Source organism: Syngnathus floridae, chromosome 12 (genome assembly GCF_059516105.1).
Source record: "Syngnathus floridae isolate MCC-2025c chromosome 12, RoL_Sflo_1.0, whole genome shotgun sequence".
In the NCBI taxonomy this organism is placed as follows: domain Eukaryota; kingdom Metazoa; phylum Chordata; class Actinopteri; order Syngnathiformes; family Syngnathidae; genus Syngnathus; species Syngnathus floridae.
Window position 1 is genome coordinate 2590874 of NC_142424.1, and position 13853 is coordinate 2604726.

Here is a 13853-nt window from a genome sequence, read left to right on the forward strand (position 1 = left end):
ATCTATACTCCAAATAGAAATGACACTTTTCCTTATTCCATCCATTTTTGACTTATGCATGTTCTTATATAATTCATAAAATAGTGGCTGTGCAGGTTTAGCCACTACTCAACTCTTTAGCTCCAAGAATATAATCTATTTTTATATTCTGTTATACTCTGATTATGAGATTATCAAGCTTTTCATTGAAAGTGAAATACAAACACAATGCTGAGTAAATTAGGAATATTGCAGAAACAGACATAGAGGGAAACGATGAGGCTGTGCATCTACCTCGAATTGTCTTTGTGCTGAATTACGCTGCCAGAGAGAGTGAGAAAGCGTGCAAAAGGGCGAGGGGTGGGTGTGTGTGTGTGGTGGGGGGGTCGAGATAGCAACATTATCATGTGATGTCTAAACTGCTTCCCCTCACTTGTACGATTTAACAATCCAGCGGTACCGATGAGGAAACTCTGCCCTCAACAAGTTTAGGAATATTTTTATTTAAATTGGGTGCAGCAAGAAATTCAAACACGCGTGAACCATATCGTCGCATCAATTAATGAAATGGATCAGGTTTGATGATGCTGGATAAGGATCTTCCTCTTATTTTTCTACTCCTACTATAAGGTAAGGATTTTTTTTATATGTTGATTTTCAGATTTCCAGATGCATTTATTTAAGATATGTATATTATATTTATCTGTAAGATGTTAATTGTTTAATGTTAATTATTAGACAAGTTTAGACAGAACATTGGATAGCAGACGTATCACTGGACATATAAATTAACAAATTAGCATTTAGAATTTATTTTTACTGGCTCAAGTAAGTTTTTAATTGGAAATGTCATACAATGAAATCTTATTTTACGTTTATACTGATCTGGTGTTTAGAAAGGGTTGGACCGGAGCGATCCGGTATAGCAGCAGGTAACGTTAAAACAGGACATGAAGAGCAGAGATTTGATCCGTCATCTAATTGCTGTGATTCCAAAGCGTTGCAATTACAGCGATCGAAGCAGCTGCATGCAAGTTGTTAGCAACTTGTCGTCACGGAGAGTGCAGGCAAGCCTATTGTTCATACCAGAGTTTCCTAGATTTGAAATTGTATTTTGCTTCTTCTCAAAACCCAGATTAGAAATGATAAAACTGATTCTCTTTGGTCTGACATTGCCAGGTACTGAAGATGATTGCTTACACCAATCTCGGGATGTATTACTGGGCAATCACAATATTCTTTGGAAATAGCTAATTACTTCATGGAGATGTTTCCCAACGGACGCCTCGATGGACAAGACGAGCACAACCTGAAAGAGCTTCTCCCGCAATCACTCATGGTGGAACACAGCTTGAATATACCACAAGTAAACGACAAACTAGAGTCCAATCAGTCCCTTAGCCAATCAGGGCGAAACAGGAGTTCTGATTGTGAGTCTGCTATGGAGGAAACGCTACCCCAGATAATTAAAAAGCTCCACATTGAAGATGTTAAACAAGACGAGGAGCAAGGTTCTAATAATCTAGTGGATCATATCCTGAAAGAGCTCAAAGGCATAAATAAGATCCAGGAGGAAATATCAGACCTCAGGCAGTACTTAACGTCCGTGCGAGGCTCGGTGGACGAAGTTTCGTGTTGCGTGGACGCGGTGCTAAGTGAAATTGGAGAGTTATACTCCGGCGCTTCAGCTGCACCTTACTCCAGTCCACTTTCTCAAAGTCACAGAATCAGACGAGGAAGCTTGGGAAGACAGAACGCTGTTACGTCACCTCTCAAGAGACCGACTGCTCCGCTGTCTGATTGCAAAAAAACATCTCACGGACCTTCCAAGCAATCGATTAGCGGTCAAATTACACTCCAATCAAACCAACAACCAATTCAGGACAAAGAATTACAAAGCTCGAATATACAGGAGCTTTTTCGTCTTCCTCAACGCCAGGACTACCAACGTAACCACTCTTTGTCATCCTGTGATTACTCCAGGTCAGGATTCATTTGTATTGACCCAGAAAATGACAGGTGGCCTTCTGAACACTTCAGTACTTGTGGAGAGGGAGGTTGGAGCGAGAGTGAACCCTCCTATGGAAATAGTGAAGAGCCACATGTTTGGGACGACTGTTGTCCAGAGACACAAAGCAACACACCAGGTCATTCTTCAGGCACTCGTTCGGAACACCTCTCATTACTTTTTGGGATTCATTACAACTCTCCCGCATGTTCTCCTAGTTTGGACAAATGTCAAAATACAGAAGGTAGGTGCTCTTCCATTAGTGAGAGTTGCTCCAATATCTTCTTGACAGACTGTGATGGTGGCGACCTGTGTGATGACTACACATCATCTGGAGACACTCTTGAACTTGGATCAGGACATAGTTTGGACCAGGATTGGACAGATCACAGCATCTCAAAAGATGATGGAGGAGAATCTGTGTCACAACATTCTTTAGAGGTTTCTTCCAGTGTAGGATTCGATCTTAGGACTTTTAGCAAAGCTGTGCTAAATTTCAGGTCTTCTGTCAAGGGGGCTTGGAAAATATTTGAAGGCCTCAACCCTGATGATTTGGATGATGACATCTTAGAGGCATCTCTGCCTGTCATTACACACACAGATGTGTCCAACAATCACACTCCATGTGTCCCCACTAAGGAGGTCAGTGACGTTTCAGACGTTCAGGATCCTGGAGAGATATCGGACAAACCGTCATGTTCCGTCCAATCATTGGAGCAAGAGTCTGGCCACTCTCTGTTAATCATAACCGATAGAAGTGATGAAGAGATTATTCAAATCAAAGAAGAATATCAAACTAATTCGGAAATGCCCGACCTTTACCTTAACCCAGTTGATTGCCCAGTCATCCAAGATGAGAGTCCGTTGGATGCTTTGCCCAGTTCAGATGAAGTGCCCTTCAGTTGTCCTCCTGAAAACATGGTGGAGGAGGTTGGGAAACCTCTCGATTCCGATCACAAAGCACGTATAGCTAACTTTCAGCGCATTCTTCGAGAAAAGAAGCAGATTCATCAGAGGCTGTCCCAGTCTACTCAAGGGTCTCAGGGGTCTTGTGGTTCTCAAAGTTCTCAAGGATTTCGATCTCAGGAGATATGTATTAAAGGTAATATGGGAATTTGAAAATTAATGCATTCCAAGTTTGATTGAAAGTCTTTCTAATGAGATGTTCCCGACTTTCTTCACAGAGACAGTGCAAGAAGAAAATCAGGTTGCTCCAATTCTGTTAGCTCCATATTAAATGTTTTATTTGTGTGCTGTGTGTTTTTATTTTTGCCGTCAGTTTTTGTTTACTGCAAATAAGGCTTCATAACACTGTTGGAAGTCTTAACATAAAAACGTTTTTTTTTGTAGAAGTTATTATTTTGGTGACTGTGAAATAATTTGTATGATAAAATATTTCAACAAATGTTTGTGAAAATATCTTTTATCATTATTTTATCATTAAATATATATGGAAACGTGTGCTTCAACCTAGTTCCATTTCTTTCTTTGTGGCAAATATTAAACTAACCAAATGCATGTTTCATTACTCCTTTCATCTCAAATGAATGAAATGATTTAAATTTTGTAAATAGTCTAACAGCTCATGTTTTTTTTGGTTTTTTTTGCAGGTTTGTCATGATGAACCCAATGTAAGACAGGCCTGGGTAAAACCAGGGTAAGTCAAACAGCATCATGGCGAAATTTAGTTAATTTCGTTTGTCCTTTTAAATTGACAAATTATCTAAAATAAAATACATTTTTGCACCAATGGTGTTTTTTTTATTTTTATTCTTTTTTTTTTTGAGAACAGTGGTGGACCAGGGCTTTATGGAATCGATAGTATGCCAGACCTTCGTAAAAAGAAGAAAAAGATCGCCTTGGTTAGCGATGTGGTCAGTATAAGCATTTTCAGTTCTTTTTAAATATATTTATTCTTGTTCTTTTGACTGCATGTTTTGTGTCTTTGTGAGTTCATCTCTGTTTTTGGGAGAGCAGCTATTTATTGGTTTTGGGGGATTTGATGAGAGTCTTATCATTGAAACGCATTTGAAAGCAAGCTGCTAATTGTTCTCTCCCTCCTCTCTTAAACCTGAAACTATTCCCCACAACTCTCTTGAATGCATTCTCTCTGCCTGGTCAGGCTATGGTAAGTTATTAGAATCCAGTAAACTAACAAGTTGGATAAACAAAACACTACTCGCTTCAATTTCTTAGAACTGCAGCATGATTTTTTCTTTTTTTATCTAATTGGAGAATCCATGTTAATTGGAGATGATAACATTTGCATGCATATTTCTTGTGACACTGGTCAACAGCAAATTTTAATCCGAGATGGATTTATGTGACTCTAAATTTATTTTTGACGCTGATTTAAAAAAAAATCTTTTTAGGATATTTTCAGTTTTGTTTCACTTATTATTATTATTATTATTATTATTATTATTATTATCATTATCATTATTATTAAAACCTAATGTACACCTTTGGAATCAGTGCAAAAAATGCAATCTCTGATTGAAAAATGTAGTGATAATTTGTTGACCAATGTTTAATTTTTTTTGTAACGGCATGAATAATTTTGCCAGTGTGTTCACGGGCTTGCCGCTTTCCTCAAAACGATAACTAACACTCTTGCGGCTCTTTGTTTTTTATATCCAACTTAACACTTTGTTGTAATCCTCTCTTTAGTAGTTCCTTTAAACTCACTTTGGCTTTTTGACCATTGGGTGAAAATGACTGAACAAACCCTTTTTGACGTTCCACCTCACTCAAAACAATGCCCTCCATTTTAGTAATATCTCACCTTGGTTGTGGGTTATTAATATATTAATATTCATATTTTTTTTGTTGTTCATTTATAAAATACCCTAACATTCTACCTTTTCTCCAGTCCCTTGTCCAAGCCCGTAAGGCAGGCATCGCATCCGCGTTGGCTGCAAGATCTTCCATCAAGGATGAGGAGCTGGTGAGTGCTGCAAAAAATAAGATCGGGGTTAAGATTGGACAAAATTATTCATCGTCTCCTAAAACTTCATCAAAACAGAAAAACCACGTGTATAAGAAGACCCTCCAAGCACTCATCTACCCAATATCATGCACCACGCCTCATAACTTTGAAGTGTGGACCGCCACGACACCCACATATTGTTATGAATGTGAGGGGCTGCTGTGGGGAATCGCACGGCAGGGCGTTCGCTGCTCCGAGTGTGGTGTCAAGTGTCACGAAAAGTGCCAGGAACTTCTCAACGCTGACTGTTTGCAACGTGAGTACACTTTGGTATTTCCCCGTACTTTTTTTTATTACATACCTCACAGATTGTTCAACCTGTTCATAAATAGGTGCTGCCGAGAAGAGTTCTAAACACGGCGCTGAGGATCGGACGCAAAATATCATCATGGCGATGAAGGACAGAATGAAAATCAGGGAAAGGAACAAACCGGAAATTTTTGAACTGATCAGGGAAGTTTTTATCATCAGCAAAACATCCCATTCGCAACACATGAAGGCAATCAAACAGAGCGTACTGGACGGTACGTCAAAGTGGTCCGCCAAGGTCACCATCACAGGTATGCCTGTTATTTTCAAATCAAATATTTCATTTCACACAATAGAAATGATGACTTTTTTTTTTGTCTAGTTGTTTGTGCACAAGGACTTCAGGCAAAGGATAAAACGGGATCCAGTGATCCCTATGTCACCGTGCAGGTGGGCAAGACAAAGAAGAGAACCAAAACTATCTATGGCAACCTCAATCCAGTGTGGGAGGAGAAATATCACTTGTGAGTAACACTTGCATGTTATAATCCTCAATTTTCTGATCATAAGATGCACCAAATAATAAAGTGAAGACATTTTGGTCAAGTTTTGGGAATATTAAAAGATTTCAAGTGCGCCTTATTGTCAGAAAAATACGGTAACTAAATTCAAGATACTCTATTCCTATTTATTTCCCTTTTCTTAGCGAATGCCACAATTCATCAGACAGAATCAAGGTGCGCGTGTGGGATGAGGACGATGACATCAAGTCAAGAGTCAAGCAGCGTCTTAAGAGAGAATCTGACGATTTCCTCGGCCAGAGTATTATTGAAGTCCGAACACTGAGTGGAGAAATGGACGTCTGGTACAATCTCGGTGAGTGTGTTTACGATACATCAGAATTAAAAATGATAATAATAATAATTGATTTAACTGTGGATATAATGAATTGAAGGTTTCTGATCATTCATTGCAAAAAGATTTTACCATTTTTTTTACTATTTCATCCATTGGTACATATAAAACTGTAAATCAGAGCTTGGAAATTAACATACTAGCACGACATGCTGTGCTTATAAAACTTTTGGAACAGGAAGAAATCAAGTCAATGAAATTCTGGTACATTTAACACGGTGTCCCTGTTCTTTCTCCATCATCTGCTCCAAAGTACCCCACCCCCACCACCTTCTCCTCCTTATGTGTGATTATCAAGTGCTTGAGTTAAAAACCGACCGTTCCCAACGACATGTATGAATTACCCTTAATGGTGAGCCTGTCAGAGTAAATAGCAGGGGGTGAAATCGCAAGACTCTCCGCCTACAGAAAAGCCCCCCCGCTCATGTCTTCAGTCAGCTACCCAACCCCCCCTTACTTTGGAAAGCTTTTATTAGTCGCTACCGAATGCTCAACAACTCCATCAAATACTGACACGCTGTGTAAATCCACTGTTGACTGAGTTTGTGTTCAATTACAGAGAAGAGGACGGACAAGTCAGCCGTGTCCGGGGCCATCCGCCTCCAAATCAACGTGGAGATCAAGGGGGAGGAGAAGGTGGCTCCATACCATGTGCAGTATACCTGTTTGCATGAGGTAATTGATTCGATTATTTTTAGAAACATAACTCATGAGTGACTAATGGACCAAACACTTTTTATTCCATTCTAGAACCTGTTCCACCACTCTACGGATATCCACGGACACGGTGTGGTGAAAATCCCCGAGGCCCGTGGTGACGACGCATGGAAAGTTTATTTCGACGACGTGGCGCAAGATATCGTGGACGAGTTTGCTATGCGTTACGGAATCGAGTCAATCTACCAGGCCATGACGTACGTTTGCAATCACATCATACCTCTTGGACATTGCGTAATAATCTTTTTTTTTTTTCTTTTTCTAATGTTGCTATTTTCAGGCACTTTGCTTGCCTGTCTTCTAAATACATGTGTCCCGGGGTTCCTGCGGTGATGAGCACGCTGCTCGCCAATATAAATGCCTTCTACGCCCACACAACCGCCTCCACCAATGTGTCCGCCTCCGACCGTTTTGCGGCCTCCAATTTTGGGGTTTGTACCGGAACACAGTACACACACATGAATATTTTTTTTCCTGTTATATACAATATTATTTCACTTTACAGTTCAGTATGTATTTTTAAGAAAACCTTCCATACAATTTCTTCCACAGAAAGAACGTTTTATTAAGCTCCTTGACCAGTTGCACAACTCCTTGCGTATAGACCTCTCTACCTACAGAGTAAGATATTCTATCATATTTTTTTTCCACCATTTAAGACAAAAGCTGTCAAAGCAATGCGTTTTAAGATTATTTTTTTCTTTTTTTGTAGAACCACTTTCCTGCCAGCAATAAGGATCGCCTCCAGGATTTAAAATCCACTGTGGATCTTTTAACCAGTATCACATTCTTCAGAATGAAGGTAGCCAACACGCATACATTTTGTATCTATCAGAATTTAAACTTTGGTGTTATTAATCGATAGATGGATATTTTGCATTGTGATGGGAAAATGAAGCTTCAAAAAGCTTCATGAACCAGTTGTTGTAATTTTTTTTACTGCTCTAGATGGCACTGTTGATTTAAACAAAGTTTTGTGTGAGGTTATTGTAACTGCTCGTGCTTCTTACACCATATGATGATCAGGTCCAGGAATTACAGTCTCCACCCAGAGCCAGCCAAGTCGTCCGAGACTGTGTCAAGGCCTGTCTCAACTCCACCTACGACTACATCTTCAATAACTGCCACGATCTGTACAGCCAACAGTACCAGCCGGTGGAAATGGTGAGTCACAAATTGATTAGACAGTCACTGACCCGGAATGGCTCTATAGTGACACTCAAGTGTGGCTTTTCCAATCCAGAACAAGGAAGAGCTCTCTTTGGAAGATCAAGGTCCGAGTATCAAGAACTTGGACTTTTGGCCTAAACTCATTATGCTCATTGTGTCCATTATTGAAGAGGACAGGAACTCCTACACGCCAGTGCTGAACCAGTTAGTAGCGTTAGCTTAACAGAATGGGTTTCAATAAATATTTTGTCCCACTGTTTGGTCTTAATTTCTTTCCATTCATTTTAGGTTTCCTCAAGAATTGAATGTAGGGAAGGTGTCAGCGGAGGTCATGTGGACTTTGTTTGCACAAGATATAAAGTATGCTATGGAAGGTACGTGATTCGGGTTTATTAAAGTTACATTTGCAGTTTCTGCAAGATTTTTTTTTTCAAAACCTCTGTGCATTTGGTGTCTTCCAGAACATGAAAAACACAGACTGTGTAAAAGTACAGACTACATGAATCTGCATTTCAAAGTGAAATGGCTCTATAACGAATACGTCAAGGAGCTTCCCAGCTTCAAGGATGTCGTTCCAGACTACCCATCGTAAGTCATCGATAAGATTATTAATCAATATCAAAGATGTTCAAAATGCTTATTGTGTCCTTTTCTTGGTCTAGATGGTTCTTGCAATTTGTGCTGCAGTGGTTGGATGAAAATGAGGATGTGTCTATGGAATTTATGCACGGAGCTTTAGAGAGAGATAAAAAGGATGGGGTAAGAACATTTCTGGACATTTTTAAGATGTACTTCTAAAAACCATGCATGATAATCCTTTTGCAATGCAGTTCCAGCAAACGTCAGAGCACGCTCTCTTCTCCTGCTCGGTGGTGGACATCTTCACTCAACTCAACCAAAGCTTCGAGATCATCAAGAAACTGGAATGCCCCGATCCCAATGTCATGGGGCAATACAGTCGCCGCTTCTCCAAGGTGGGAAAAGTTGTGGAGCAGTATTTTGGTATCCTATTATAATATTTTAGGATGCATGGAAACCCCCTCATTTTCTTAAGAATATTTTTTGCCTCCCTCATCTTTTCAGACTATTGCCAAAGTCCTTTTGCAGTACAGTGCCATTCTTAACAAGAGTTTTCCTTCCTACATCGACAAGGAGAAGATTGTAAGTTGACATAAATGAATGAAGGATAATCCTATTATTTGCAATCTTCTGCAATATTTTGAATCTACCGATCTCACTCTCTCCACGCAGCCCTGCGTCCTGATGAATAATGTGCAACAATTGCGAATCCTGTTGGAGAAGATGTTTGAGTGCATGGGTGCCACACAGGTAAGCCTTCATTCGGACGATGACTTTTCTAGGTGGTGCTCAAAATAAAATGTTCTCCTGCTTTATCATAACTAAGCAGTTCCCAAGTGCAAAGCGTGTAGGGAATAAAATTAGTTTTGACCCCCAGCAAATGTTGTGGAGCTTCTTCAGTTGGGCATTCTAATTTAAATTGTGTGTTCAATGTACATTTAAAGCAAAATGAGCTGATGGAAGAGGGACAAGATGAAGAGGTAGGTTTTCTGCACGAAAAAGTAGGCCAATTTAACGGCGCAGAGGTTCTGGTGTGTAATTTTGTTAGTGGTGGTTAGATTAACAACTAGATGCATTAGACATAGTGGCTTATTTGTAGTAAGTGGTAGTGATGGGGAAATGAAGCTTCAAATGTGCTTCATGAACCAGTTGTAATTAAAACTGTTGGTTTAAATAAAGGGATTTATGTTTTTTTTTTTCTTCCCTAGTGCAACAATAGAATACCAGCATGTCAGGCAAGTGCCAACATGTCTGCATTGATTATTTTGACTATTGGCAATGAGACTTAACGTTCTCTTTTCACTGTTAGTTTGAGGAGAGTGAGGAGGAGGAAGAGGAAGGTGACAAAATTCAGGTTGAGGTTTGTTGCAGTCTTAAGTACAGCCCAAACCATTCGTGTGAATTGTTTCCATCCTAATTCTGCTCCCAGTGACATCATTAATTCATTGACAGCTGTGGGATTTTTTCAGGCTGTGTAATAACTTCATTTCTGGTGACAATAGACATCAATTTTTTTCCAAGACCTTTCCCCAAATCAACTCACTCATTACTTCTTGAACAGCTTTTGCTGACTGTTTTTGCATTTTCTCAATCTCTGCCCCCCAAAAATATATTTTGCAATAGACTGATGAGGAGAAGGTGGGTGTCACGATTATATATTGACTTCCAGCATATATTTGAATATGATTATTGTTTAGTCACTAAAATATTGTCTAACATTCACATTAAGCGGGATACTCCAGTTGAGAAGGTAAGAAGCATGAGAAATGATTTGTAACTGCCGTTCCTCCCCTGAAGCCTTCCCTCAGTGCCACCTAGCAAAAAATGTGTATTTCTTACTAGGTCATGATTTTAAAATAATGTGGCCCACACCACCACATTTATTTAGATGATGTCTCTGTATTGTCAGTCGGGTTATCTACAGTAGAGATACTTTCCTTTTCCCTTTTCTTTCCAATTGAGTGGAAATATTGAGCGATGGAGAAATGAAGCGTAAAATTTGCTTTGTGGACCAGTTGTTCTATTTTTGGACTCCAGATGGTAAGAAGTGGCAATTCTCTGTGCTTGCAGAGAGTGCTATCAAGAGGAGTGAAAAGATACAACTGATTCGCGAAGCATATTTGAAGCTTCATTTTCCAATCACTCGAATAAGAAAGGCAATCTCAGTTCTTTGCTGCATTGCCAACGCTGTATTACAAAAACATGCTTGTGTCACATTTCAATACAGCTTGTGAACTATTTCCAAAATCTGAAAGCCATTTTACGTTCATGTTTTTTGATGAGACTTTTTTTTGTGTGTATTCTTTATAAAGATGGACACCGAGGCAAGTGATCTGCTCAACAACCTGCAGGTGAAGCTAAACAGCGTGCTGGATGAGCTCAGCAGTACATTTGGGAACAGGTAGCAAATCTCTGGCAACATTTCAAAGCGCCACGCTCGATCAGACGTTCGCTCATGCCGACTTCCTTGTGAAACGGCAGTTTCCAGAGCCGCATCAACGATTGCATGCGTCAGATGGCGTCTCTGCTGTACCAGATAAAAGGACCACTCAACGCAAACACCAAAAGCCAGGTGGAGGCCGACTCTGATAACATGCTACGGCCTCTTATGGATTTCCTGGATGGGAAGTAAGTGGTTACGCTTGCCCCCGATGTGCCCTAACGGACGGAAAATTCAATTTTCTTCCGTGCCTGGAATTGCGCAGGTTGATGCTGTTTGCGACCATTTGTGAGAAGACCGTTTTGAAGCGTGTGCTCAAGGAGCTGTGGAGGATTGTGATGGTCAACCTGGAGAAAACGATTGTTCTGCCTCAGGGCACTGACACCTTTGTAAGTTGATTTTGTTTTTCTTATCATGCATTTTTGGAGTTAGAGTTGCCAAGATCATTTCTTTTTCAGGGTGCGCAGATACTCTCGGCCGCAAAGGAGCTCGGTCAACTTTCCAAACTCAAAGTAAGAATATAGTGACTCGATGTGAGTGACTTTTTTTTTTTAGTTAGTCTAACTGGTTTTTTTTTGTGTAGGATCATATGGCGGGCGAGGCAAAGAGTCTGTCTCCACGCCAGTGTGCCGTTATGGATGTTGCACTGGACACCATTAAGGTCAGATGATGTAACCAGTCTACACTTTAGATAAACCCCGAACATCTGCTTATGAAAAAAAAAAATGTTTTTCTCAGCAATATTTCCATGCGGGAGGAAATGGTCTGAAGAAGGCCTTCCTGGAGAAGAGTGCTGAGCTGTCGTCACTCCGCCACACCTTGTCCCTCTACACTCAGACCACTGACACGCTCATCAAGACCTTTGTGACCAGTCAACAGGCTCAAGGTAAGCAACTGGAAACAACTTTTTCCCCGGATTTCGTCTAAAAATTTCTACCCCACGCTTGACCAGCTGTTTTCTTTTTATTTCCTGTGCGACGTATGTGCTAGTGCACAATGGAAAGGGTATTAGGTTAACTCCCAATGAAAGAATACAGCCCAGCAGGGGTAGGTTTCATCATCATAGAGCATCTGACCTCTCACCCCTACCCCATCGCTCTGTCACAATGTATTTGTCGTGCCCCTAAAGTGTGTTGACCACAAAGACAACCTTCAAAACCTTCTCATCCCGACTTTGTAATTTAAAAGCAGCTAAAGTGGGCTAAGTGTGAGTTTGTTTTCAAATAGGCTCAGGCGTGTCCAACCCTATCGGCGAGGTGTCCGTCCAGGTTGAGCTCCACACTCATCCCAAAAGCGGAGAACGCAAGGTTTCCGCCAAAGGTCGCACATTACTCACACAATGGCGTCGTCGTAATTTAGTTTTGTCTGTTAATGCTCACTTGTTCTGTTTCTTCCAGTTGTGGCAGCCACTGATTTGAAATGGCAGACCCCTGGAATGTTCCGACCCTTTGTGGAGCTCACCATGATCGGACCTCACCTCAGTGACAAGAAACGTAAATTCCAGACCAAATCCAAGAACAACAGCTGGTCTCCAAAGTTCAACGAGACATTCCACTTGTGAGTAGAGCAAAGTTCTTCTGGTAGCTGTTCATAAAAATTCACCTTTGGATTTCCTTCTCACAGCATTCTGGGAAACCAGGATGGTTTCGAATGCTACGAGCTGCAAGTGTGCGTCAAGGATTACTGCTTCGGTCGAGCCGACCGGGTGGTGGGCTTGTCTGTGATCCAGTTGAGGGACATCATGGAGAAGGGCAACTGCGCCTGCTGGTGCCCACTTGCTTCGTGCATCCACATGGACGACACGGGCCTCACCGCCATGCGGATCTTGTCGCAGCGCACCAATGACGACGTGGCGAAGGAATTCGTGAGGCTTAAATCGGAAACGAGATCGGCCGAAGAGGGCAGATGAGGTGGCGATGAAGATTTCGGTAGACTTTTCTTAACGTAATTGAATATTTGGTGGCACCTGACCAAGGTCGCTCACAGTCCCACTTTGTGTCCCTCAACCTCACAAATTTTACTTGGCTCTTAACCCGCCTTTTTTTTTTTTTTTTTTTAAACCTCCGACATGATGTCGTCAATAAGTTTGATGCCTTACACCCCCAAATCCAAACTGTGAAAGTGTCAAATGAAGTCAGCTCAAGGTGCACACCTGCGCTTTCCGAGTCGTGTAAAGACGACGATCAATTTCATCTCACACAGTGTCAAAGGCGATCGAATTTTGGAAGCAGAGCTCGTTCGGTCGTCTTTTAACACTTGAATATGTGCCTCCAAATGGCTTCTTTTTTATGCCACAATGTGAAAGGACCCCCCCCCCCCCACCCACCCCTTTCGGAACACACTTTAGTAATCGAAGTGTATAAAATACTTGGATTCAAAACTCCCAACTCCTCAAGCACAGTCATGGTAGGAAAGACATTTTATTTATTTATTTTTCAAACTATTATTTATTTTTGCTGCTGCAGTGTTGTTACTCAGCAGCACAACGTCTGAGTTGATTTTAAAGTGTTTACTTACCGATGGTTTACATGTTAGAAGGGTGATGAATAAGTTAGAGCAAATGTCGATGCTTCCGTACAGCAAACGTCTTTCACTTTCACAGTCCATCGTTTTCAGAAATTCAAAACCATTGGATAGCTTCCAGGTTTCCAAAAATGTGAAGGAGAATCTGTCACCCAACCTGATTTATTGTTTGCTTCTGCTCGTGCTTTTTTTATTTTTCACTTGCCTTACTGCGATTGAACATTTTTATTTCTATTTTGAACCCTTATAAATTCATGCTCTTATTTTTGCCTACCTACTGTAAG

The 13853-nt window shown here is 40.8% G+C and overlaps 2 protein-coding genes across 2 annotated transcripts in view; both read left to right on the forward strand.

Annotated features, from left to right (window-relative positions):
- Positions 1-13239, forward strand: part of LOC148389470 (uncharacterized) — a 32617-nt gene extending 19378 nt beyond the window's left edge. The window contains exons 13-47 of the mRNA XM_088391852.1: positions 3598-3644; positions 3780-3861; positions 4860-4934; positions 5013-5232; positions 5309-5536; positions 5608-5749; positions 5932-6101; positions 6700-6815; positions 6891-7054; positions 7138-7288; positions 7410-7478; positions 7570-7659; positions 7884-8021; positions 8101-8231; positions 8316-8401; positions 8489-8615; positions 8690-8786; positions 8858-9001; positions 9111-9188; positions 9279-9356; positions 9551-9586; positions 9815-9841; positions 9916-9966; positions 10230-10244; positions 10336-10356; positions 10919-11007; positions 11088-11234; positions 11312-11435; positions 11505-11558; positions 11630-11707; positions 11785-11932; positions 12037-12093; positions 12274-12366; positions 12444-12603; positions 12670-13239. Coding sequence (XP_088247978.1) covers positions 3598-3644; positions 3780-3861; positions 4860-4934; positions 5013-5232; positions 5309-5536; positions 5608-5749; positions 5932-6101; positions 6700-6815; positions 6891-7054; positions 7138-7288; positions 7410-7478; positions 7570-7659; positions 7884-8021; positions 8101-8231; positions 8316-8401; positions 8489-8615; positions 8690-8786; positions 8858-9001; positions 9111-9188; positions 9279-9356; positions 9551-9586; positions 9815-9841; positions 9916-9966; positions 10230-10244; positions 10336-10356; positions 10919-11007; positions 11088-11234; positions 11312-11435; positions 11505-11558; positions 11630-11707; positions 11785-11932; positions 12037-12093; positions 12274-12366; positions 12444-12603; positions 12670-12955 — 3819 coding nt within the window. The 3' untranslated portion in view covers positions 12956-13239. The remainder of the gene's footprint in view (positions 1-3597; positions 3645-3779; positions 3862-4859; positions 4935-5012; positions 5233-5308; positions 5537-5607; positions 5750-5931; positions 6102-6699; positions 6816-6890; positions 7055-7137; positions 7289-7409; positions 7479-7569; positions 7660-7883; positions 8022-8100; positions 8232-8315; positions 8402-8488; positions 8616-8689; positions 8787-8857; positions 9002-9110; positions 9189-9278; positions 9357-9550; positions 9587-9814; positions 9842-9915; positions 9967-10229; positions 10245-10335; positions 10357-10918; positions 11008-11087; positions 11235-11311; positions 11436-11504; positions 11559-11629; positions 11708-11784; positions 11933-12036; positions 12094-12273; positions 12367-12443; positions 12604-12669) is intronic.
- On the forward strand, positions 368-3345 carry LOC148389471 (uncharacterized). The gene is made up of 2 exons (XM_088391862.1): positions 368-3089; positions 3172-3345. Exons 1-2 carry the CDS (start codon positions 1241-1243, stop codon positions 3222-3224), a joined length of 1902 nt encoding a protein of 633 aa, XP_088247988.1. The 5' UTR covers positions 368-1240; the 3' UTR covers positions 3225-3345.
- Positions 13240-13853: the final 614 nt, after the last annotated feature.

Coding starts and splice junctions, on each gene's coding strand:
- LOC148389471 (XM_088391862.1), top strand. CDS start 1,241: ATGGAGATGTTTCCCAACGGACGCCTCGATGGACAAGACGAGCACAAC. Junction 3,090..3,171: donor TCAGGAGATATGTATTAAAG/GTAATATGGGAA, acceptor CTTTCTTCACAG/AGACAGTGCAAGAAGAAAAT.